This window comes from Saccopteryx leptura, chromosome 1 (assembly GCF_036850995.1).
Source record: "Saccopteryx leptura isolate mSacLep1 chromosome 1, mSacLep1_pri_phased_curated, whole genome shotgun sequence".
Classification (NCBI taxonomy): Eukaryota; Metazoa; Chordata; class Mammalia; order Chiroptera; family Emballonuridae; genus Saccopteryx; species Saccopteryx leptura.
The window spans coordinates 310,538,523-310,564,675 of NC_089503.1; the positions used below are offsets into that span (position 1 = coordinate 310,538,523).

Consider the following 26,153-nt stretch of genomic DNA (forward strand, 5'->3'; position numbering starts at 1 on the left):
AGACCCTTGCTGTCTAAGTTTTGGAGTGGTCTGTTAAACTGCACAGGCTAACTGAAGCCCAGAGAAGGAAAGAGGGTTAACCCAAGATCCTACAGCAAGGCAGAGACCAAGTGTGACTATGACCAGGTATCTCAGCTATTCCCAGAGCCTTCCCAGCACAGTGTCCTGTGGCCGATATAATCAGCCCACCCCAGTGTGTATGTGCATGGATGTGTGTGGGGTATAACCAGTGGGCCCTTACCAGTTCACCTGATTTATTCTCCTGTCCATCATCTCTTGTGAGAGAGGTAATGGGTTCACCCCATTTTATAGATGATGAAACTGAGGCCAAATTGATGGACAACTTGCTGACAGCCACATAGCTAGAAAGTAGCAAAGCTCTGACTCAAACCAACTCAAACCTCTGAGGCCCACTCAGAATCATTCCCATTGGCTCTCAGGAAGGAGAATGGCAAGTGACAAATTTCCCTCTAAGAGTCAGTGTCTCAGAAAGGGCACGCGCAGACACACACACACACACATCCATATATAAATATATATTACACATGCATACATACCACACACACAATACACAATACATACCACACACATCATACATACACACAAACGTGTTACATACATACCACATGCAAACACATTCACATCATGTTGGTCTATCTCTTCTTCCCAGTTCTCCATTTTCAACCAACTTACCCCAATGGACCATATACTTTATTAAAAATATATAGTTACAAACTCCATTGTCAATCTGGGCTGGGCCCGGGGACCTGGCGGGACCACGAGAGGGATGGCCTTTGTTCTGCCCCTTGGGGTCCCACCTTAGCACCCAAACCCAACACCATCCAGGGGCCAAGATGGCTGGCTTTGAGGTCTTCAAGGGACCAGCCAGCTGGGCAGGGGAGGGGCTAGGCTCGATGGGCAGGGAGTGAGAGGGGTGCACAGAGAGGGCTGTACCTCCTTGTCCTGTAGGTACAAATGGCAGAAGTTGGATTTGGTGCCTTTGTCCCTCTCCATTTATAGATATTTACAAAAGAAAGTCATGAGCAACAGGCCATGGTCATGCAAAAAAAACAAAAAAAACAAAACAAAAACACACACCCTCCCTCCCTCCCCTCAAACTAACCCCCTGTCTACCCTAGAACCCCATGATGCCCACCCCTCAGAAGTCCAGCCACCTTCCCCAAAGTTCTCAGATCAAAGGGGCATGACCTTGAAGGATCAGTGGGGGGAGGGGGGTGGGTCTGGGGTTCCAGGGCTGACAGTGCTGAGTGTTTCCTGGGCCCTTCCCAGGCCCGGGTTCTGGAGCCAAGAGGAAGGAGTCCCCCAGCTTTAAAGCCCCCACCTCCCTCCAGAAGGTCCACAGAGCCAGGGTCAGCTCTGTCCTGAGTGTGGAGGGGGTGTCCTGGCATCCCACCCCGCAGCAAAGGGTCTGTGGGAAGCGATGGAGGCGGGGGTCTGGAGGTCAGATGGCCGACTCCCTGCGGTAGGAGATGTTGTCCAGTGGGAGGGTGGCTTGCATGCGCTCCAGATCTAAGTGGCTGCCAAACTCTAGCATACGGATGATGCCCGCCTCTTCCTTGGAGCCTGCCTCCAGACCCAGGCCCGCAGCCACAGCTGCTGCAGCCGCTGCCTCCTCCTCCATCTCCTCTTCCTCCTGGCTCATGAGAGCCAGTTCATTCTCATAGCAGAAGGCACTGGGCGGGGGCGGTGGGGCGGGCAGCACAGTGATCTTGCTCTCCTGCAGTTCCCGGGCGGAGCAGCAGGGCGTGCCGGCCACCTCGTAGGTCTTGTGGAAGCGCGAGTAGTCCACCTTGTAGTGGCTCTTCTCCTCAAAGACCACGGGCTCAAAGCGGTGGCCCCACAGGATCTCGCTGGCCAGGTAGGAGCTGCGGGCCTGGGTGGTCATGGCGGTGGCCTCAACCATGCCCTCGAGGATGACCACAATCTCAAAGTCCTCAGATTCCAACTCCTCCTTGCCCATGCTGTACAGAGGGCTGTCCTCATCAATCTCGTGGACAATAATGATGGGCGACACCAGGAAGATGCGGTCCAGACCAATATCATAGCCCACGTTGAGGTCCCGCTGGTCCAGAGGCAGGTACTCGCCCTCCTGGGTCATGTAGGGCTTGATGAGCTGGGCCCGCACGTGGGCCTCCACAATGTGGCTCTTGCGCAGGTTCCCCACGCGCCACATCAAGCAGAGCTTGCCGTCACGCACCGAGATGACCGCGTGGTGGCTGAACAGCAGTGTCTGCGCCCGCTTCTTGGGTCTCGCCATCTTGGCCATGATGGTGCCAATCATGAAGGAGTCAATGACGCAGCCCACGATGGACTGGACCACCACGGCAATGACCGCCAGCGGGCACTCCTCCGTCACACACCGAAACCCATAGCCAATGGTTGTCTGCGTCTCCACTGAGAATAGAAAGGCGCCCAGGAAACCGTTCACATGCATGATGCATGGCTTGGGGGTCACCGGAGCTGCCCCACTGCTGCCCGCGGGGGCCCCCGCCATGGTCACCACTGGGCTGGCCTCCAGGTCACCGTGGAAGAAGGCAATGCACCAGAAGAGGAGGCCAAAAAAGAGCCAGGAGACGAGGAAGGCCGCAGAAAAGATCATAAGCATGTAGCGCCAGCGCGTGTCCACGCAGGTGGTGAAGATGTCCGCCATGTAGCGCTGTGACTTGTTGCTCAGGTTGGCGAAGTAGACGTTACATTGGCCGTTCTTCTTGACAAAGCGGTTTCGGCGTTTCCGCCGGGGCACGTGGGCCTGCCCGTTGCGGCTGTGCCCGAGCATGTCCTGAAGCCGGCGTGGTCACCTGGGAAGACGCAGGGCCTGGGGGAGGGGGGAAGAAGCCAGACACATGAGATGCTGGGGAGCAGGTGGCTGCCATGGGGACGCCTCTCCGAGGGGAACCCAGGCTCTGGTGGCAAGGCACCTGCCCAAAGATACTCAGAAGGGGAAGAGCCTGGGCTAGCACCAGAGATGTCTCTGCCCTGGTCAGGAGAATATGACAGTGAAGGTGGTTCTGATGACCAGGAGGGAGTGTCAGGACCTGAGCCAGTGCCTTCATGGCCAGCCAAGTTCCGGGATTGGCCAGAACCTGAGGCCACCAGGATCCAGGTCCTGTCCCAGCCCCTCATGCTGCCCCCTACAAACCTCCTTTTCCCACTATCCCAAGCCTGAGCTTCCAGATTCCCGTCTTGGCCCCACCCTCCCACCAGTTGTCCTGAGCAGAGGGAGCTGTGAGCTCTGGCCCCTGCTCACCTCCCTGAGTTCAGCCTCTGCCTATTTGGGTCTTTTTTGGGCTGGCTGTTCTCCTGTGTTGTCCAATATGACAGCCACTGTGGTTCTTTATATTTACTTAAAATTAAATAAAAATTTAACTCAGTTCCATAGTTGTATGAGCTTCATTTTAAATTCAAGTACTCACAGCGAATGGCTACCATGATGGACAGAATACAGGACATTCCCATCATTGAAGAAAGTCCTACTGGACAGTGCTAGGACCTGTCCCACTTCAGTTCCTGTCCTGTCCCCAGACTTGTTGAGAGCAGTGGTGGGTGAAGACATCAATGGTGGTCAAGACAGAGAAGAGGAGACCCTGACCTTTAACTGGTGTGTAGGTATCGCTATTCCCATGTCACAGGTAAGGGAAGAGGAGGTCAGATAGGGGAAGTGACCAGCCCAAGGACACACACTTTATAAGTGGGTCCAATCCAGGTGTGTCTAACTCTTCATTCCCCAGGTGCTGTCAACATTGATGAGTTCACAGTGTGGAGGCCCAGAGTGGGGGAGGTTACACGCCCACTGCCCAGCTGTGTCATCTTCAGATAACACATTTTACTTCTTTGAGCCTCACTTGCCTCATTTGTAAAATGAGGATCAAAACCCTACCTCACAGGACCCAGGGAGATAATAGGTGCTTGGTTAAAGTCAGCTGCCCTCCTGCCTTCCTTCTCGCTTCCCGGGAGCAGGAGGAGCTGGTGAGAGGCAGGGCTGGGCTGACAGCATCCCCAGCTGTTTCAGCAGAGGCGGCACCTCCCTCCACTGGGTGGTGGGCACACCAGCTGTGCCCACGGAGGGCAGAACCTCTTTCCATCCCTCTCTTCCACTGGGGGCCCAGGAGAGAGAGAGATGGTGCTGCCCATGGACCCCAGAGGCTGGCAGGACCAGCACAAGTCTGCATTCCTGGTAACATTTTGGCCCAGAATTATATAAGGATGAAAGTTTCTATTTTCTGTTCTATTCTTCTTCCTGATCTAATTGTGCATCTGTGGCAATGTTTATACACTTACCCGGTTCAGGACAACTCGGTTGCCGCAGCAACTGGTGCGCGCCAACGCTGTAATTTAGAGATCAACAGCTTCAGAGTCTGCCTCTTCCAGGGAAAAACGCCCTCTCTTAGCCCAGGGAGAGTGAACCCTGCCCCCCTCCTCTCTTGCAGTCATCCCACCCCTACTCTGGGTTCTTCTCCCTTCTCCCATTCAAAGGAGCTCCTTGGGTCCCACTGTCCTGGATGGAAGTCCAGATCCACCATGTAACTTGAGCAAGTACACTTGACAGCACTGAACCTCAGTTTCCTCATCTGGAAAATGGGGTCAGTGAGACCCATCAGTCTGAAGACCTAACAGGTAATGTGGATGCGTGATGCTGGCTCTAAAGGGGTCATAACTTTACCTGGGCAAGCCAGGCTTTATCTGCCACCCCTTCCCCCCAGGGGTTTAACAGCCCTGGTGCCAGGTGCACCATCTAGGCTAGAAACAGTTTTCAGGGATGACTTCCTTCACTAAACATCTCTGTCTCTGCTCTGGCCCACTGTTTTGATGCCTCCATCAGTGCCACAGAAGGAACCAGGGCAGGAAGGAATGGGAGAGCACTGCTTTCAAGACCCTCATTTTAAAGCCGAGGGTAAGAGCTGGGACAGATTTGCTAAGGGTCCCAGAGTGAGGCAAGGTAGATCAGCCCTGAACTGGCCTCCTCACTCTCACTCCAGAGTTTCTAGAAGAAGGTCCGGGTGCTCCTGGGAAGAGGGTTGTCCTCCCTGGAGGACATGGGGGTAAGGTTTGAGGGCTAGGAAAAGAGGGCATCAAGGCCCTGGCCGGTTGGCTCAATGGTAGAGCGTCGGCCTGGCGTACAGGAGTCCCGGGTTCAATTCCCGGCCAGGGCACACAGGAGAAGCGCCCATCTGCTTCTCCACCCCTCCCCCTCTCCTTCTTCTCTGTCTCTCTCTTCCCCTCCCGCAGCCAAGGCTCCATTGGAGCAAAATTTGCCTGGGCGCTGAAGATGGCTCTATGGCCTCTGCCTCAGGTGCTAGAATGGCTCTGGTTGCAACAGAGCAATGGCCCAGATGGGCGGAGCATCGCCCCCTGGTGGGCATGCCGGGTGGATCCCGGTCGGGGGCATGCAGGAGTCTGTCTGACTGTCTCCCTGTTTCCAACTTCAAAAAAAAAAAAAAGAGAGAGAGGGCATCAGCCTGGCCCCAGCAGGCCCGAACCCCGAGGCTGCAGGTCTCTAGGAGAGAGGAAGAAGGGACAAAGTATGGTGACCTAGCTTTTCATGGATGAGGACACCGAGGCCCAGAGAGGGTGAGGGCCTTGCCCTAGGCTGGGGGACCCCTGGTTCTCTGCTCAAAAGGACTGGCCCTGACCTGGGGGAGGGGTTCATCTTGTGCTGCAGGACAGGGTTCTTCATAGGACTCCCACTCTGTAGGAGGGCCCTGGGGATGAGGTAGATCTACAGCCACCCCTGTGGCTACAGGCTATTGGTCTTCCCCCCACCAGCACAGTCCACCAGTCCTCACTGGTGAGTAGAAGTGACAGGAGTCTAGGCCAAGCCCCCTGTCCCGGGCAAGCCCTGAGGCTCCGCACATCCCCGCCCCTACACTCACACCCCCAACTTCAGTGCCCACCCTCCAATCGTTCCACCGCCCCAGCCCCAGCATCATCCCCCACATCACAGCCAGTGGGGGAACAGCTTACCCCACCTAGCACCTCCTCTTCTGGGCACAGCAACATTCCTGAGCCGCTGCTCTGCACTAGGCCCTGTGCCTGCCCTTGGCCCGTGCTAGCTCAGCAACACTCAGTAACGTCCACCCTTGGGCGGTGGGGAAAGCTGCCCCTGGGCACACATGCTCCCCTGTGACCCAGCACCCTCCACCATGGAGGGGCTTGTGTGTGGCCCATCCCCTTAAGCCCCTTGTCTGTAGTGACCTACTCAAATAAGTGACACTCCTGTTACCTCTCTTGGGGGAAATGAGCAGTCCCCCTGCCAGCACGTGAGCTGCCCACATCGTGCCTGACCAAAAGGGGAAAAGTACGAGGCCTGGCCTTGTGCCTTCAGGTGACAACCACAGGGAGAGGGCCAGGTTTTCTTTCACTAGTTTGTCACATGGGGCTTACTGGCGAAGGCACAGGGGCCCGAGGGAAAAGTGCAAAAGAGAAGGGGCACAGATGGCAAAAGAGGGGCGAGAGGCATTGATGATTCGGCACCATCCTCCTCAGAATATAGATGCTTTATTAAGAGGGAGAGAGAGCATGCATCCTGGTTGTTTAGGGGCCTGTATCAGGTCTGCAGTAAACCACACTTTTCTGGAAGGCAGGGAGTTGGTCTGGTCTGCTTGCAGGGACGGTGGAAGCAAGCTCTGGGAGTCTGGGTTCCTCTCACTATCCCGCTGGGTGACCTCGAGCAAGTCCTTCCCCTTCCTGGCCTGCAGGCACTGTCCTTCTAAGATTGCATAGTGGGACTCTTTCATGGTAAATATTCTTTCTTAGGGAAATGATGAGGGCAGGACATGCTGGCTGCTTTTTACAGACTTAATGTCCTTTCCTGGCAAGGTGACGAGTGACAATGCTGTGCAGGTTACCAATATTTTTTAAAATGTGACTTGTGAACATCCAAAATCTGAAGCCCCAAGTCCAGACTTCACTGGACAACTAGAGAAACTGAGGCAGAGAACAGGGATGTGGCATGGTGAGTAGGGAGGTAGCCAAGGACACTGGGACCTCAGGGAAATAGTGAAGGTGACCAGTATGGCTGTCAATTCACTGGCACGGCACAGCTGCTATCCAGCCCCTTCCTGAGGAGCTAAGGACGGCTGGAGACCCTGCCTGCCAGGGCTTCGCAGGAGGTAGGAAGGAGACCCAGCTCCTGTCACTTCTTACATTTTTCCTCTGATTTTGTGACACTGAATGTCTCCTCTTCGCTCACAGCTCCCCTTTGCAAAAGAAAAGCTTGCTGGAATGGCAGCAGCCCCAGTGGTTTCTGGGCAAGGCCCCTGGGGTGCACCCTCACCATGCACACGGGATGGGGCAATGCCCAGGTGGCTCCCAGCCCAGACAGGAGCCACAGGGGCACATCTGAGACCCAGGAAGGCTCAGCCCCCCCCCCAAATGGATGGAGGGAGGGGCCAGAAGCCCACGCGAAGGGACGCTTAGCCAGCCTGCTATTGAGTGGGAGGACAGGGGAGGTGAAGTGACTTACTGAGGCCACACAGCTCAGCCCCAGAGCCCCACTGAATCATCCTCGGAGGCTGCTCTCAGGTGACAAACCCCCCAGAACTGCTGGTCTAGCTCACTGAGGCATCAGCAACCCTTTGTTTATTTAACAGGTGTTTATTAAGCACCTACCTTAGCACAGGCAGGGTTATTGTTTCTCTCTCTAGCTGAAGAATCACAGGCTGGGGAGGGGGTGCAAGTGGGAGCAGGGATGTAAATGGAAGGGGGGTGTCACACAGTAGATGTGGCAATGCTGGGGTTCCTCAGTTCTGGCTGGCTCTAGGTCCCTGACTCACCCTGGCCCTCAGCCTCTGGCTTTGGGCTCCTTGAAGGGCTCCTCCCACGTGACCTGTCCAACATGCCTCTTTCCAGGGCCCCGGGCCCAGGCCTGAGCCCCTGCATTCCCTAATGCCTTCCCTGACTGTGCCACCAGCTGCCAGCCCTACCTCCTCTGCGCCTATGGCACTCACTGTCTGTCTGTCCCCTCGATTTCTTTTCTACTTTAAGAAAATAATGTGCTAGTCAAACCCTCATGTTTGTGGTGGCAGGACTTGGTTCTCAGTCTCAACTCTGTCACCTCGCAGTCTATCTTCTTTGGACCTCAGTTTCTTCATCTGCAAAATGGATATGATGACAACGGTATCTACCTCACTAGGCCACGGCTGAGGCACACGTTATAACCGCCCCATAATAGACATATCAGCTGGGGCTTCACCAGACATCGCAGGTAGAATGCACAAAGTATAATGATGAGGATGAGGAGGATGATGACAATGTAAGAAAGTCTGGCTCCCAGTCCTGGTCCCACCACTAACTGCGCAAGCCAGAGGCCCTCCCTCCCTGTCTGCAAAATGAGGGGGGCGGGAAAGGGGGCCCAAACCGCTCCCAGGCAGGGAGTTGGGAAGATGTAATGAAACAAGGCAGGTGGTCCAGGGGGTGTTCCTGAGTCTGAGCCCCTCTTGTGTCTGGATGGGGAGACTGGCTCTTCTACCATAGGGAGCAGGCACAGTGGTGGGCTGGAACGGAGGGACTAACTCGGTGCACCAAGACAGGATTCTAGAGGGTGGGAAGGTTTCCCTGGGGAAATGGGAGGAATTCACACTACTGTCCCATTTCCCATCCCCTGAGGAACACACAGAGCCTGCCCCCTACTTTAGCCCTGAAGGAGGTCTCTCAGGCCTGACTATGTGGCTTGGTTGGGGGCCTTTTCAGCTCAGGCACACAGGGCTTGGCAGGGCAGGGAAAGGGCTCAAGGACGAGGGAGCTGAGCTGTACTCTTCAGAGTAAAAGGGAGCTGAGGATGGATCTAGCCACAGGGGAAATTGTGGCAGGGTATCTCCTCTGCCCATGGCCCTTTGCAGGCCCTGTTCCTGCTCCTTGGACCCTGGGAAGTCTGACTCTTCTCTTTGTAAATGTTGAGAGCCCATATCTTCCCCCTCTTAGTGCAGTGGCCTCAACTGTGGTGTCTCTGTCCACTTTCTGCCTGTGTGACCTTGGACAAGTTACTTAACCTCTCCAGTCCCTGCATCTTTTGATGGGGCTTATAATAGTCCTTACCTCATAAGGCTGTAATGAGAAATAAATGGAATTGTGCACATCACGTGCCCAGAACACAGTAAGTGATTGATAAGTGGTCCAAATCACTCCCAAGGTTGACTAGTCCTTCCTTTGATCTCCTCCCCTAAACTCCAGATGCAGGCTCAGAGCTCACCCTGCACCCATCTCATGGCCCTGCCCAGCATTAGGGACCAGGCAAATAAGAGCAACGGCCTCAGAAACTCACAGAGCTGGGTCAGAAGCGGGCTCCAGCAGGTTCCTTGACCTCTCTGAACGTCTGTATCTTCACCTGGGTAGGAACATAGTAATGCCTACCTTGCAGGGCAGTCGTGAGGGCCAGACGCAGGTTGTCAATTGTCATAAAAGCACAGGCCACACAGTGGGTGCTCAGTTAACGCTCTTCCTCCCCATACTTTCTTCTGTACCCTGACATCCCACTACACACCTAGCCCCTCCCCCTGGCCACCGATGTGACATTGCAAAATCCACACGGAGCACTTAGCACAGACTTCCTCTGTGCGGGCACTGTTCTGAGTGCTTTACTAGGATCAATTCCTCATGTCCTCACCATGACCTCAGAGAAGTTGCCATTATTTTCCCTACTTTAGAAGTAAGAAAGCCAAGGCACAGAGAGGTTCAGCAACTTGCCCAAGTTCACACAGTTCATAAGTGGTAGAGTCAAGATTTGCTCCCAGGCAGTCGATACCAGAGCACATTCATTAGACACTCTGCTCTCCTGTCTCGAAGAAACACTCACATCGCACATGTCTTCCACTTAGTACACATTTGTCAAGTCCCACTATGTGCCAGGTTCCGTCAAGTCAGTCCTATCAGGAAAGGAGAAAGTGGGTCATAGGGAGTTGGTGCCAGGACCCTGTCCCTGGTTTCAGGGCCAGCCAGACCCTAGGCACACAGGTGACTCTGGGCTCCAGAGGGGCTCTGAGCAGGGGGGTGAACCAGCTCATTCCTCCGGCTCTGCACCCCACCTCCCCCTCCAGCCACTCATCCTGCAGGTGAACAGGCTTAGAAAGCAAGCTCCCCAGAATGTCCAAACAGGCCTTCCGGTCATGGCCAAGTGACAGAAGCTGGTGGCTAAAGGAACCGAGGGCCACTGCTCCAACCTGCAAGTGTGCCCTTTGCTGCAGTGCCAACACCTGGCCCCCTCCCTGATGGAGAACTCACCACCCTTGCAGGAGCCGCCTCTATTGGCTAGACTGTCCCATCCACCAAAGGGGCCACCACAAACACCTGTGCCCCTCTTCCCTACAAGGATTTGAAGGGAAGAGGGGTTCTCTGAAGGCTTCTCGTCTCCAGAACCCCAGTCTCTCATTGGCAGTGACATTCAGTGCCTCACTATCTTGCTGTGGCTCAGGATCTGGTCTGCTGCCCACCTGACTTCCGAAGTCACTCCTTCAGTTACTATTTATTGCACACTTGCTGTGGGTCAGATGGGCCACGGACTCACCCAGCTGACAGCCAGCTAGGGAGAGAGGCTCTACACTTCACAAGCAGAGGCCAGCAGTTGCCAATGTGAGCTCTTGAAGGAAAAGTCTGTCATGATGTGAGAGAGATGAGAAACTCTGGTTTGGTGGGGTTCCCCAAAGGCCCCTTTCAGAAAGTGGCATTTATACTGAGACCTGAGTAATAAGTGGGAGTCAAGATGGTCGTGAGAATTGTGTGTCTGTGTGAACGGTGGGGTATAGGACATTCCAGAAAGAGTCTGGTGTGTTGAGGATCTGCAGCAAGGCCATGAGCGAAGTGAGCAAGAGGGAGAGTTGCCCAGGATGAGGCCCCAGAAGCCAAAGTGGGGAGGGTTGTGGGTATCATCCTCATGGCTGTGGGAAAAAGGCAAGCAGGTTTCACCTGGTTTGGTCTTTTCAATTTTCATGTGAAATCTTTAAGACAAGTAGGAATAAGGAATAATGCAATAAACCCCTACGTATCTGCCTGACCAGGCGGTGGCGCAGTAGATAGAATGTCGGACTAGGATGCGGAAGGATCCAGGTTCAAGACCCCAAGGTCACCAGCTTGAGTGCGGGCTCATCTAGTTTGAGCAAAAAGCTCACCAGCTTGAACCCAAGGTCGCTGGCTCCAGCAAGGGGTTACTCGGTCTGCTGAAGGCCCACGGTCAAGGCACATATGAAAAAGCAATCAATGAATAACTAAGAAGTCGCAATGCACAACGAGAAACTAATGATTGATGCTTCTCATCTCTCTCCGTTCCTGTCTGTCTGTCCCTGTCTATCTCTGCCTCTGTAAAAAAATAAACAAAAAAAACAAAACAAAAACAAAACCTCTACGTATCTGCCACCAGGCTGAAGAAAGAAAACATCCTCAGAATAGCCCCAGTGGCTCCCCGGCCCTGTCTGGCCTTGGAGGCCGCCACTGTCTGAGCATGGTACCCACACTGGACTAAGGTGTGTCCGACGCCATGTGGAGCACAGTGAAAGCAGGAGGCCAGCAAGGGGGCCCCTGCTGCTGCCCAGGCAGGTGATGACGGTGGCTTGGAGCTACCAGGCAGTGGCAGTGGGGACACTTTTGGATGAAGAGCGGAGGAGGAGGCTGTATGGGGGAGTGGAGAAGAGAGGTGACAGGAGTAGGTAATGGTGGGACACTGAAGAGGACCAGGTTTGAGGAGTGACACTCTCTAGTGTGCAGTAGCCTTACAGGGTCCTGATGGAGATATCCAGGCATGTCAGACCCGGAGATCTGGGAGGAGAGAGACTGGTTAGATCTTGACCGCCTGGGTGATATTTTAAGCTGTGAGAGTGGATGAGATCACTTAGGGCAAGAATGCCAGGTGGGAAGAGAAGGGGGCCTGGGCCTCAGCCCCAGCAGCTCCTGCACATAGAGGCCTGACACAGCAGAGGGGGCCTAGGGGCAGAGAGAGAGAAGCAAGGAGACAGCGGCAGAAGCCAGGCAACAGAGTTTTAGCAGAGTTGCCCAGTTGTCCTGAGCAGCCCAGACCACCCAGCTCAGTGGCTCCACCTCCCTTCTCCACTTGGATGCCCTCCTTCCAGTCCTGGTCAAAAGGGGCGGAGACTCTTCCTGAGCAGAGAAAAAGGGGAGGTGCTGGGCAGGGATAGCCTTGGTGGGCCAAGGGTCCAGGCAGAGGTGGCCCTACACAGCCCACGACTGCCCTGCACATCTAGCCCACCAGCCGGGAGTGGGAACGGGCGTGATCACTGTCCCTCACCCTCGTACTTGGCCTCTCTGCAAACAAGTCTCCAGGAGCTGGGCTGCTGGTGGGGGAAGGAGGTCTCCCGGAGCTTTGGGGAGTGGGAGCTGCTGCCCCTCAGACCCCGCACACACAAGATTTGCTGGATTTTCAGCTGGGCCCAGAAGATGCACCTAAGAGGTGTGGTGAGGTGGGAGGATTGGGGAAGGGGAGTCAGAGTCAAGTGCCAGGCTCCCTCCCTCCCTCCCATGCTCTGGGTTGCCATGGAATTAATTGCCTGTGACACTGTGTATGCTCTTGGGAGCTCAGCCTGCAGACAGTCATGCCCACAGGGAGCCTGGCACCTTGCTTGCCCAGCCCAGCCTGGAAGCAGCCTGATGCCCACTCCAGAACAGCTCACCACGCAGCCAGAGAAAAAAGGAGGAGGGAGCCCTGTGGGGAGCGATGTGGGTCTTCAAGATGTTTTTAAGTGAAAAAAGGCAACAGTGATGAATACCAAGTATAGTATCTACCGTTTGTACAAAAAAGGAGAGAAAGAAATTTATAGACACACATATTTGCTTGTCTGTGCTCGTCTACGAATGGAGGCCCAGGAGACTGGAGCCACTGGCTGCCTCCAGGGAGGGGAAGCAGGTGGCTGGGGATGGGTGGGAGGAAGAATTCTCACTGTATTCCCATTGTGTCTTTTTAATTTTAGAACCATATGAATGTATTACCTACAAAGAAAAAGACACATACAAAGTTTTAAAATCAGTGTGTCCATATGTGTATTTTTCTGAGAAGGATCATAGCATTCATTAAGGTCCCCAAAAGGGACTGTGATCCCAGGAAGATTGCAAACACTTCACTTACACACTGTGTGGCTATGGGAAGATGCCTCTAACCTCTCTGAGTCACATCCATAAAATGGGGAGGAATAACACTCACTTCGTAGGCATGTTTCTAAGATGGATGGTGACCCTGGAGGGTTACCTCCCATTCTCCCCACTGCCCCCTCCAGGGTTCCTCTGAGCCCACTGTCCTCCCAAGCAGCCCTGATGGAGACCCTAGCTGGCCCGTGCCTTCCTCTGTGAGCCCTCCAGGCCTGGAGGCCCCTCTCTGGTTACCCTCCTTACGCTACTTTCTCCAGCCTCTGGGTGCACACCCCATGCAGTGCCCAGGCTCGTCTTGGCTAGAAATACCGTCAGGCCCCCAGCACCCTCCCAAGCAGTGACAAGCAAATTTGGATCCTGCTCCCAATATCCACTGGATGTCTAAGATGCATCACAAAATCAGCATCACCAGCACGAGCTAGTCTCAGCCCCTCCCCTCCTTCTCCATCTCAGTCTGTGACCTCCCAGGGGGCCCACTCAGGCCTACTGTCTGGGTGTTATCCTTCAGTCCTCCCCAAAGCCAATCGCTGTAATAGTGGTATCGTATTTCCCCATGTATAAGATGCACATTAATTTTGGGGTCCAAAATTTGAAAAAAAAAATAGATTACATAAAGTTATTGAACTCATTTTATTCATCATAAAATTCATACAACTCATCATTGTCAAAATTTGCATCCATTAGTTTGTCCTCATCTGTGTCTGATGACGAATCACTGTCTTCATATATTACCTCGTCCTCAGTTCCATCTAGGGCATTTGAAATGCCACAACCACTGTATAAGATGCACCCAGTTTTTAGACCCCAAATATTTTGGAAAATGGTGCGTCTTATACATGGGGAAGTTCGGTATATCTAAAATTTAGTGTTTGCTGTGGGCCAAGCCCTGGCCACTCCTTTGAATTAATCTCATGACACCCTGGAGGGATGTGCTGATATTTTCATTCCCACCAGGGGTTCAGGAGCTCCCCCAAGCAGGAGAACCTCTGGGACTAGGACCGGGACCTGAATGCTGACCCAGTCCCTGTGGCCTGCAGGGTGCTTCCTGCTCTGAGCCACATCACCACCAGACTACACCACGGCCTCCTCCCTGCACCACCCTGCCTCCTCTCCTCCTGCAGTCCCCCCTCCACGGCTGAGGACCCACTCCACTCTCAACTCAGATCTCTCGGGACTTTCCTGCCCTCTCTGACCTCAACCCCTCCACTCTCTACCCCACCCCCTACCAATTGGGCCTTTCTTCTTGTCCCTTGAACACACCAAGTTTATTCCTATCTCTGGCTCTTTACACTGGCTGTTCCTTCTCTGCTGCTCATACCTTCCTACCATGTAGGTCTTTATTCAAAGGTTTCTCCTTCAAGAGAACCCCAGGCACTCTCCGTCTGTCTGTCTGAGTCCTGACCTCCTCACAACATTTATCCCATTTCATGTGCAATTTCCTTAAGTGCAGGGACCTTGAATCTCTGTCTCACCCCTGAGCCCCAGACGCCTAATAAACATCTGATGACTGACAAAGAAACAAGATAATTTCAACCCGTCATAATTCCCATAAAGGACCTCAGCAGGGCGATGTGACCGAACATGACCAAGCAGGAGCTATTTTTGTCACTGTAGTCAGGGAGAACCTCTCAACAAAGGTGGCCTCTGAGTGGGGACCAGAAGGAGACCTTCCGTGACACCGGAGTGGGGGCAGGACATCTGAGGCCTCTGGCCTCTGCCTTACCCTCCCGCAGAGCACTGACTTCTCCTCTCGTGTCCCTCAGGTGTCCTCCTAGGGGGTAATCAGGGCATCCCAGCTTCACACCCAGGGTCCTAGGCCCAAAAGAGAAGCTGGAATGGGGGACTGGGGTGGGGGGCATGTGCAGGGCCCAGCAGGGTACAGACATCAGATTGGAATGGAACACTCAGCCATCCACCTACCCCAACATTCCAGCTCACTCACAGCCAGGAGTGACTGTTACAATCAGAATGCCTACCACGTGCAGGCAAAGTGCGAGATGCTTATTCATCATCTCTGACCATTTGCCCAGCTGGCTACTGAAGCCAGAGACTCTCAGACCCATTCATTCATTCATTCATTCATTCATTCATTCATTCATCACGCTAAATGCACGCTGAGCTGCAGCAGCTGTCCTCCTGCCTAGTATGTCTCCCACTCAGCACATAGTGCCTTGCCTCAGAGCGCGCTCTGTAAACCACTGTGGAATTCATTTATTGAGCACCTACTATGTGCTGAGGGAAGAGAAGTGAGGAAGACTTGGCCTTGTTCTACTGAGTTCTGCAGGTACACTGTGAGGACAGGAGACAAAAGGTCTGTGCTGCTGGAGGGCTTAGAGGGAAGGTCCCCAGGAAGATGTGGGGCAAGCAGGGAGCACAAAGGTGAAGCAGGGCTGGGACGGGCCGGGCTGGGTAGAATGCAGGACCCAGCCCTGGGGTGGGGTGGTTGACAGCAAGCAGGCTTGGGCCTAGAACTAAGTGTGCTTCTGGGCAAAGAATGGAAGATCTGAGGACAGACCAGCAGCCTCCTAGAATTCTTGGCACTCGTGTTCTTAGGAACCGAGCATCCCAGAGAAAGGCAACCTGTACAGCCAAGCCCTATCATTTCTACCCAGAAAATCCTGGTCCCCAGGGTTTCTATACAGGGTAGTAGCTTTCAATCTTTTTGACCAAGACTCAGAGTAAAAACAAACATATTGTACATTACTATTCATTATATTTTAAGTTGAAATAAAAGCATCACAAAATAATATTTAACCTCACACTAAATGCAAAGTGATTATTATTTTCTTTTATTTTTAAAAAATAAGTTGTAAACTCACAGCCACTGATGGGTGAGGACCCACATGTGGTTTAAGAAATACTGGTCTATGGGGGGTGTTAGGAGCTGTGAGTGGGTTGAAATGGGGGTCTGGGGCTTGTCTTTTTTTTGTTTGTTTTTGTTTTTTTGTTTTTTTACAGAGACAGAGAGTGAGTCAGAGAGAGGGATAGACAGGAACAGACAGACAGGAACGGAGAGAGATGAGAAGCATCAATCATTAGTTTTTCATTGCGCGTTGCAACACCTTAGTTGTTCATTGATTGCTTTCTCATATGTGCCTTGACCGCGGGCCTTCAGCAGACCAAGTAACCCCTTGCTGGAGCCAGCAACCTTGGGTTCAAGCTGGTGGGCTTTTTGCTCAAACTAGATGAGCTCGCGCTCAATCTGGCGACCTCGGGGTCTCGAACCTGGGTCCTCTGCATCCCAGTCCAATGCTCTATCCACTGTGCCACCGCCTGGTCAGGCTGGGGCTTGTCTTGAAGCTGTGACTGACCATGCTTGGCCCATGGGCTTTAGGGGGGCACAACCATGGGAGGAGTTGTTGGAGGTCACGGGGAATACTTGGAATAGGCTGTTAGACCTTTAGGGTAACAAAACTATTACCCAAACAATAGGGACTCTGGGTTCTGGGTCCAACCCCTTCCCCTGAACCTGTGTTAGAACCTCCTGCTTCCCCTCTAACAGATGCCACTCAGCTTGCATACCCCCAGTGATAGGTAGCTCACCCCTTCCTCAGGCAGCCCACTAGAGTGTGGAGACTGAGGCTCCGCCATGCCATTGATGCAGCTGGTAGCTATAACTCATGCTGGAGCTGGCCTGGGTCCCTGAAATTACAGGCCGGGAGACAGAGAGGGGAGTGGACAGCCAGCGTGTGAGGCCATGGCCCACTCTGTACCCCATCCAGTTCCCTCTCTTCCCTGGTGCCCAGGTCCTGCCCCACGTCTGGGGGATGGTGCTGAGGCTCAGCCAGAGAGAGGCCCTTTCCAAGGTCAGGTGGCCTCAGGATCTGTAGCTGCATGGCCTGGTGCTGGCATTCAGCCAGCTCTAACCCCACCCAAGCAGGTCAGGAGGGCTGAGAGGGCACAAGGGTAGGGCTCAGCACAAAGGTGAGCTGACACCAAGATAGCCAGAAAAGCAATACCTGGAGGTGATGACTGGTGGGTATTGGGGCTGGAAGCCTGGAAATCTGCCGGGAATTGCCATGGAATGGTCAGACCACACAGCAGCTCATGTTACAACAGGCCGTGTCACACACAGGCTCATGGGATCTTCCCAGCAACCCCCAGGTGCACAAGCCCACCCTATGGCTCAAAGCAGAGAGGCTGAGAGAGGTGAAAAGGCTATCCAAGGCACAAAGCCACTCCAGCGTAGGGCTGGGCTCGAACCCAGATCTTCTGTTTCTCATCCACAGGCCTCCACTGGGACTACTGAGGGCGAAGATAAGCCTTAGGAGTCAGGGGTGGGGAGGTGGCCATCTTTCTGTCAAGAACAGGCTGGGTGTCTCAGGCCCCAGAGTAAAGAGGAAAGGCCAAAGTGAGAAGCAGGTATCAATTAGCAGAACCTTCTAGAGGCAAATTGGCTGCCCAGGAAAATGGTGAGCTCACCATCAAAAAAGATGTGGAGGGCCTGACCAGGCTGTGGCGCAGAGGACAGAGCGTAGGACTGGGATGGAGAGGACTCAGGTTCGAGACCCCGAGGTTGCCAGCTTGAGCGCAGGCCCATCTGGTTTGAGCAAAGCTCACCAGCTTGGACCCAAGGTCACTGGCTCGAGCAAGGGGTTACTCGGTCTGCTGAAGGCCCGTGGTCAAGGCACATATGAGAAAGCAATCAATGAACAACTAAGGCGTTGCAACGAAAAACTAATGATTGATGCTTCTCATCTCTCTGTTCCTGTCTGTCCCTATCTATCCCTCTCTCTGAATCTCTCTCTGTCTCTGTAAAAAAAAAACCCCAACAAAACAAACAAACAAAAAAAAAATAGAAGAAAGATGTGGAGGGCTCTGGTACCCACATGTCAGAGCAGCGTCAGCCCTTTCTGTCCCCTATGTCACCCATAGCCAGGGCCCCTCTAGTTCTGTGCCTGCTGCCTCACCTCATGGAGTTCCTGTATCAAAGACCCCACTCCATCTGTCCCACAGGCTGAGCGGCACCTTAACTAACACAGGCAGAGGGGGCTTGGACTTCTCAGGCCTGCAGTGGGACAGGAGAAGCTCCTACAAGAAGTCTGGGGTAAAGGCTGGGAGAGGGGCTGCAAGGTGAGGTGGGAGAGACTGCTGAGAAGTTCCAGAGGCCAGGCAGTGACTCCTGTGCTGGCTCTGCCACCCAGTCAAGGTTGAGAAAACTCTCTCCCCCAGGCCTCAATCTCCCCATCAGTAAGATGGGGTCAGACCTTCACAGCACATGTACCCCTGGCCTAGCTAAGGTCACCTCCCATCCTTGTAGCCCAGTGGAGCCAGGGGAGGCTCCAAGAACAGGTGGAGAAACAAAAGGAAAAAGCCAGGTACATCTCCCCATCACCACAAGCTGTCCATGCTTCATAGAAGAGCTAAGAAAGGCTCCCAGGGGACAGTGACCTGGTGGGATAAGTGGCTGAGCTGGGATTCAACCCCAGGCCTCCTGACTCAGGCAGCCTTCCCTGTTCAGCTGCCCCAGCTGTGACACAGGGCTGCTGCCCCTTCCCCTCACTCCAGTCTGGGGATTTGTCCAGAAATGAGGTTGATGAGACCTAGCACCTCCATTCCTCTTCCAAACCCACTGCTACAGGGAGCGTGTGAGGAAGGAGAGAGTAAGAGGGAACGGGCAACCCTGGAGGTGAAAGGCAGAGGAGCCAAGATGGCCCTGGGTGCCAGTCCAGCCCCAGTTCTGCCATCCCTGCCATGTGACCTTGGGCAGATCACTGCGGCCTCTGGGCTCAGCCGTTCCATCTCCCATCAGAGGGCTAGAGATAAAGCAGACACAGGAGCAAATCAGGGCTGCCAGGTAAAGCTGGGAAGAGTTTTTGCCATTGTCCCAGGCCCAGGGGGCTGCCCTGCCCACTAGGCCCGCTGGAGCAGGCCTAGACCAAAGCTCCCAGAGGATAGGTCACTGTGACGACACCTTTTTCCTACACAGCTTCAGCTAGAGCAGGGGTCCCCAAACTACGCATGCGGCCCCCTGAGGCCATTTATCCGGCCCCCCGCCGCACTTCCGGAAGGGGCACCTCTTTCATTGGTGGTCAGTGAGAGGAGCATAGTTCCCATTGAAATACTGGTCAGTTTGTTGATTTAAATTTATTTGTTTTTTATTTTAAATATTGTATTTGTTCCCGTTTTGTTTTTTTACTTTAAAATAAGATATGTGCAGTGTGCAGAGAGATTTGTTCATAGTTTTTTTTTATAGTCCGGCCCTCCAACGGTCTGAGGGACAGTGAACTGGCCCCCTGTGTAAAAAGTTTGGGGACTCCTGAGCTAGAGTCTGAAACACCGAGGCCCACCTTTCTCAGAGGCCCCTCTCCTTGACCTGCCAATGCCCCTCATAGGCACCTCACCTCCCCCTGCCCAGTGTGGCCACACATTCTTGCTGCTGGCACTAGAGCTAGTCAACAACTGGCCTGGTAGCCACAGGGGAGAGGGGTAACTGTCATAGGGAGAGAAAGGGGAGCCCCAGGCAGGACAAGATGCACTCTCCCTCCTCCAGGAGACCAAACGAGGGTCCTAGAATGGCTGGAACAGGGAGTGGGACAAAGGACATACGGCCCCTTCTGCCTATGGGGCCTCGTGCAAACCCTGTTTCTCACTGAGCCTGATTTTTTCACCTGGAAAGTGGGAACGACGGTCCTCACAGGGTGACAGGGGAGATTAACTGAAGTCATGACTATAAAGCCCAGCTCAGAGCCTGGCACACAGGGAGTCGTGCCCCCTCTACAGAAGGACCCCCAAGAAAACCTCTTTGTCACCCCAGCCACCAAGCAATAACACCATCTATATGAGCAGCTTACATGTGTGTGAGTGCAAGTGTGAGGGAGTGTGCATATGGTTGTGTGTGTATGCTGGGAGGAGGCAAGGCACAGGGATGCAAAGGGGAAGGCAAGGGGCCACACCTCAGCATTCCTCCCACCCTGGCCTGTGTCTCCCAGAAAAAACAAAGGTCTGAGAATCAGGCAAAACCCACCCATTCAAATCTAGTCCTGGACCCTTTCTACTTGAATCCAGCCAGCCACCCCCTCCGCCCAGCGGAACCTCAGTTTCCCTTCTGTAAATGGAGAGAACTGCTGAGGCCCCAAGTCTTCTGGTTTATCTCAGGGACCAGACAGTGGGCTGTGGGGGCAGAACTAGCCCAGAACTTTAAGAAGGGGGTTAGAGACCCAGAGCAATCTGGAGCATGAGCCCACCCTGACCCCGCCAACCCCCGTGAGCCGCGTGCACGCCTGCAGGAGCGCGCATGTGTGACTCAAGGTCTATTCATAGCCACGCTCCACCAGCTGCATCGTCACAAGCAGAGGGGCCTCAGCCCATATTATTATTTCAATTACCATCTGAATTAAAAGTTTGAGCAGCGATCAGCCCACGTAGCAAAAGGAAGAGGGAGCAGGAGAAAAATAAGGATAAAAAGGAGAGAAGGGCTGGGCCCGGAGTTTCCCCACACCCAAGGAGGGCTGAGTGGCTGAGGAGGCTTAAAGGTTATGCCAGCCCCCAGGATTCCTGCCCATCCCTTGTCCAGGGCACAGGGTCCTTGTGGGGATGGGAAGAGCACTTTGGGACAAAAGCCCAATGGTGGCCACTTTGTGGAAATAACTCATAAAACCAGGTTCTTGGTCACATGGATAGGTGTACTAAGCTCAGAGAGGGTAAAGAACTGACCTAAGGTCACACAGGGACCACACCCAACATTGCTGGCTTCAAGACCCTCTCTTATCAGGCAGGTCCCACCCACAGTTTCCCCTGACTTCACAGGCTGTATGACACTGACATCTGTAGGTGGCTCTGGGGCAGGATCAGGGATGATGGATATGGACCTGCTGTCCCTTCTGGTTTCCCTTCCTGTTCCCAAGGCTGACTACCCCTACCCGTAGACCTAGTCTCTAGAGTCAGCAGTCTCTCTGCCTTCTGCCAAACCACCCAGCAGTCTGCACCCCCAGTCTCAGACCTCACGTCACCAACAGCCCCAAAGCCCCTCCTCACCCACTGGTGCAAAGGACAGAGCCCTGGCTCAAATCTTCCTCTCTGGGTACTTCTAGGCAGGCCACTCTTTGTCTCTGAACCTCAGCCTCCCCATTTATAAAATAAGATCTCCCTTAGGTGTGTCTTCAGAATGAAGCCCCCCGAGGGCCCTGAAGAGATGTTGTACTATGACGGGGGTGGGGAGGTGGGGGGGGATATCCTGCCAAGCTCTAGCTCAGGGGAGGGACATTCTCCACTCTTCCCAAGGAAGTCCCAGGGACAGACCCCAAGAATCAAACTGGCCCGGACTCAAATTCAGGCTTCTCCACTTCCATGCTGTGTGACCTTGGGTAAACCACATAGACTCTCTGAGCTGTGGCTCCCTCTTCTGCAACACTGGGACATCAACTTAACATTGTAGGGTTGCTGGGAGGATTAAAATGAGAAGAGATTTGCAAAAGCTCCAAGTCCAATGCCTGGCAACAACATGAGCTTCCTTGCTGAAAAATGGGTAAATGATGGGCGCTGCTTCCCAGCTCCTCCTGGGCTTATCACAGGCTCCTGGGATTTTGGAGGTGGAGATGTCATTCAACCTCACCCAGAAAGCAGGAGTCACCGGGTCAGGATCCCTGGCACATACTCATCTGGTTCTTTTTGAATAGCTCTGGTAGGGGGATTGAGGACCTCACTATGTCACAAAGCACCCACAGCTGCTTCCAGTTTTCCCCACCTCCACTCTGGGAATGTTCTAGAAGGGCCACCATCTTCCAGCTTACTCCCAACTCCAGCTTACCCTGCCTGGGACTGCCTAAAACTGGCTTCTAAATGAACCTGAAAGGGAGCTTTTCAAATAGACCAAATGAGTGATGGAATTCATGTCCAGGGAAGACGGGATAGGGAGCAGGAAGAGAGATAGGAGGGGGCCAGAGTGAGAATGGGATCCTCAAAGCTCCTGGGTCCTGTCCGGGCTTGCCACCATGTCCCATGGGGTGGGGTGTGCATCTGCTTGTCTACCTCCAAGCACAACTGAGAGCTGGGAGATCTGAGTTAAGGCCCCATTTCTGCTTCCTTCACCCCCCAAACCATCACTGTGACCTTGGTTGTGGAGTCCTCTCCCCTTTCTGGGTCTCGATGTCTACTTTTGTAAAATGAGGGCACCAGACCAGTAATGTAAGCTCCAAGCCTTCTGTCTGAGTTGAGACACTGTCCTTCTGTCCCCACCAATGGCTGAGCCTGGCCTGCACCCACCTCCAGCCTAGCACACCAGGAGCCACGGGGCCCCTGAGTGTCTGTGGTTTCAGGGCCAGAGACTCTCCCTCTTCTCTTGTATCCCTTTCACATCTAGTACTTTTTAAGGTTCTATTGTCCCCATTTTCCAGGTGAGGAGACGGAGGCATAAGGAGGTAAAGTTACTTGCTCAAGGTCACAGAGAGCAATTCAAAATTCAGGATTCCTCCTCTGTTCCCAGGAGAGCAGCAGAACTCAAGGACATCTTTTTTTAGGAGAGTCGCCACGATCTTGAGTGGCCAACTGTTCTCTATACAGATGTAGACTCTGCATGGGGTGGGGGCGGGGTGGGGGAGGGCTGCCCAAGGTCACATAGCAAAGCAATGAAAAACTGGGGTCTTGCACGAAGGCTCCCAGCCTCCCAGGCCACCCTGAGCCAGGGGGACAGCAACATGGTCTGACCTCCTACTCCGACCCTGGGGTCTCCCCAAGATTGGAGCCCTTGTCCTGTCTCTAGGCCTCACTTGACTGCTCCCAGAAGCCCCCAACATCTGAGACCGAGGCAGGAAGAGTGAGCAGGAAGACAGGCAAGTTGAGGGTTGGCCGCTTGTCCCCTGGCCCTCTGAACCTCCCTCTCCTCTTCTCGTGCAGGGGGAGATATGATGATGTAATGCACTCGGCTTTGGTCCTAGTGCCAATCTCAGAAGAGAGACGACAGATTGCGTGAGCCAAATTTGGCATCCTAGGGGGAGAGGCATGAAAAGTGGAGATGTGGAGGAGAGGAGCGAGGAGCCTGGGGAGGCGCCGGAAAAGTCCCCCTGCCCAGCAGACCCCAGAGGCATCTGCCCTCCTGCCACCCTGGCCTGCCCCTCCCCAGGCAACCTGGCCTTGAGGTCTCCCCTCCTCATTCTGAGAACCTGGCCTGCTGTTCCCTGGCCCCTCCAGCCCTGGAGCTGCCAGTCCTGCGCCCCTACCCCCACCCCAACACACAGTTCCAGCTCCATTTCCCATTGCCGCTAGTCTCCTGGTTACCATGTTGCTGGTTGTCATGTCGCTTACATGTCCTCGTGACTCAGTGGTCCCCGCAGAGGGGCTCCCTCCTCCTCACAACCCCTCCAGCTCTTGCCCCCACCTCCCCAAGATCCACATTAAGAACCAGCCCGCCCTGTGAGCCTACACCACTCCTCCTCTCCTCCCCACTTATCCTAAGCTAAGAAACCTTTTCACAGTGTCTCCGACAGCAATTTCATTCTCTAGTCCAGAAATGTCTCTTAAGAACCTACTATGTTCCAGCATTGTGCAAGCTACTTTCAGAGACATGGCAGAATCTGTAAATCACTCAGCAACCCAATAAAATTAGTATCATCATCCCCATTCTCCAGTGGAAAAAACTGAGGCTCAGAGAGGTCAAGACAGCTACCCAAGGTCACCCAGGAGAAACTCAAGGCCAGCACTATCTGTTCCCAGTCACCCCAAAGGGTTTTGCTGGGAGAGGAGCTTCCTTTTCAAGGGTAACCCCAAAGGATCCTGAAGAATAGCTCCCAAGCCCTAGCTCTTCCTCTAGTGCCTGGACCCCCCTCTCCTTCATCAGCCTGCTATTTCAAGCCATATTCTCCCCTTCCCCTTAGCTGTGCATCTTCCCAAAGGTAAAATGAGTCCTTACTCTCATCTGCCCAGCATCTTCCCCAGCCTGTGAACAGCCCTTAACTCACTTTAGCCCAGAGGTCCTCCTTGGAGGTAGTGGGGCAGGAAGTGGTGTTCTCATTCCACAGATGGAAGTTGAGGGTCAGGGAACAAGTGACTTGCCCAGGGTTCTGGTTCCTCAGCTAAGCTGATTTCTAGGAGCCTGAATGAAGGATATATGAGGCCCACTGTCCAGTGTGGAAAACCTCAGAAAGAGCCCCTCCTCCCAGTAGAGAACAGAGTCGAATGTTCTAGGCTCAGTCTTCCAGGCCCTGATTTGGATATGGGTCAACCAATGGCCTTTACTCCTGTCATGCTGCATCCCAGCCCTTATCCCATTGCCCTCTTCCGCCTTTTGCTCCCCTCATTCCAGGGCAAGTCAGGGCCACAATGTGACTCTTAACCCCCCAAAGTCCTGGCAACAGCCCCCAAAAGTCCCAATGCTCTGGAAATCACAGAACTGGATATGGGGGAGAAGCAGAATAGACATTTTACACATGCACACACACGCACACACATGCACACACACAGGGTATGGCTCCTCTCTGGGCCTTGCTTGTGTGGCCTCCCTCCTTGAGCTCCCTGTCCCTTCAACTTGCTGCTTAACATCCTACTGCTCTGGAAGTCCTCACCTGCCAACTTGTCCAGGTCACCCTGCTGTTAGTCTTTCCACCACACTCCTGTCCACTATCATCTCCCTGCATCCTCGCCTCATCCTGGAGCACTGGCACCAGGGCAGAAGTATGATGATGCTCCTGGAGGGACGCTCAGCATATTTAAGGGGAAGTTTCCCTGCTCCAGGTTCATCCAGACCTCTCTGCTTGGGGTTCTCCCTCTAGGGAGGAAGGAGCAGCTTGCGCCTGTCCCCATAGCCTGTCTCTACCACTGTACAATATGACATGCCTCATTTTCTGGATCCCTGCCTCCTCACCCTGGGGTCTCCTGGACCAAACTAGGAGCTCAAGACAGGAGAAGTGGGATTTTGTTCTCCAGTCAGATGGAAGGGCCATTTGCAAAAAGGCTGCAGTTGGGTAGGTGGAAAGGGAGCCCCTCCACTCTGCCACAAGTCTCCTGCCTTGAGCTCCTCTGAAACTCAGCATGACAACTGTGGGTGGGTGGAGGCAGGGAAAGGTCATGGCCGGGGCAGGAGGTCAAGGCCAGTTCAAACCATCTCGCCTCAATTTCTGGCATCAACCCAGATCTTGAAGCTCCCGACAAAAGAACAGAGCTCACCAGCTTCCTAAGAAGTCTTGGGAACCCGGGTCACGGACAGGGTGCTGCGCGCACGGGGCCAAAGCGGCCGGCCCAGGGCCCAGGACACACAGACAAGCACGCGGCAAAACAGAGGGACAGCGCCAGCAGAGAACGCAGGCCAGGCTTACCCCGAGGCGGAGGTCCGATGGATGTCCTAGAGGTGGTGAATGGGCGCTACATCCCACGGTCGGGCGGGCGGCGTCCCCGCGGGGAGAGGGGTGTCCCGGCGCCCCCTCCCCGCGAACCGGACGAGCCGGCCCCGCCCTCTTCCTCGGCTGCTGGTGGGTCTGTTCGTGGGTCTCCGCGCCTCCGCACGGTCCCGGGCCGCTCCCGCCGGCCGCCCAACTTTCAGTGCAGCCCAGCGCCGCGCCCTCGAAGCCCCCTGGGCTTCAGCATCGTCCACCCTGGGTCCGGGCTCGGAGCGCGGGGCTCCGGGGACCCATGGCTCTCACCCACTGAGCTCGCGGCCCCCGCACCCGCCTCTAGCACCTGCCCCCTCAGCACCCCGCTGTTTTTTCGCTGTCACTTGGCGCTGTCCCTTGCGCTGCGCTGCTCTCCCTGCCCCGCTGCGCTTGCCTCCGGCCCGAGACACCCTCGGCCGACCGGCCCGGGCTCTGTCGCCACCTCCCCTGCCTGGTCCCCCCCACCCTCGGTCACTGCTCTCTCCGGTTCCTGTCTCTGTCCTGTCTCCCTTGCCCTCGCTTCTCTCCCTGTCGGTCTCTGTCTTCGTCCCGGTCGTCCTCCCAGTCTCTCCCCTGCCTCCCTCTGTCTCTGCCCTCTCTCCCCCACCCGTCTCAATCTGTCCCCCACCCCGTCTCTGTCTTCCTCTGGCTCTCTCCCTCGCACTCTCCGAGAGGTCCCCGCTGTCTCGGACCCAGGCTCCCCGCCGCTGCTGCCGCGTCCCCGGCTCCCCTGGGAGCCCGAGCTCC

The 26,153-nt window shown here is 54.5% G+C and overlaps 1 protein-coding gene across 2 annotated transcripts; it reads right to left on the reverse strand.

The window, feature by feature from the left end:
• Positions 1–1,107: 1,107 nt before the first annotated feature.
• On the reverse strand, positions 1,108–25,821 carry KCNJ4 (potassium inwardly rectifying channel subfamily J member 4). 2 transcript variants are annotated; one of them, XM_066358403.1, is made up of 3 exons: positions 25,353–25,820; positions 4,300–4,346; positions 1,108–2,836 (listed from the first exon to the last, which is right to left on the reverse strand). In XM_066358403.1, the coding sequence occupies exon 3, from the start codon at positions 2,795–2,797 to the stop codon at positions 1,463–1,465; it is 1,335 nt and encodes a 444-aa protein (XP_066214500.1). In that variant the 5' UTR covers positions 2,798–2,836; positions 4,300–4,346; positions 25,353–25,820; the 3' UTR covers positions 1,108–1,462. The 2 variants fall into 2 exon arrangements, with proteins under 2 accessions (XP_066214500.1, XP_066214501.1); XM_066358404.1 differs by lacking the exon at positions 4,300–4,346 and having other exon boundaries at positions 25,353–25,821.
• Between the last annotated feature and the right edge of the window lie 332 nt (positions 25,822–26,153).

Coding starts and splice junctions, on each gene's coding strand:
- KCNJ4 (XM_066358404.1), bottom strand. CDS start 2,797: ATGCTCGGGCACAGCCGCAACGGGCAGGCCCACGTGCCCCGGCGGAAA.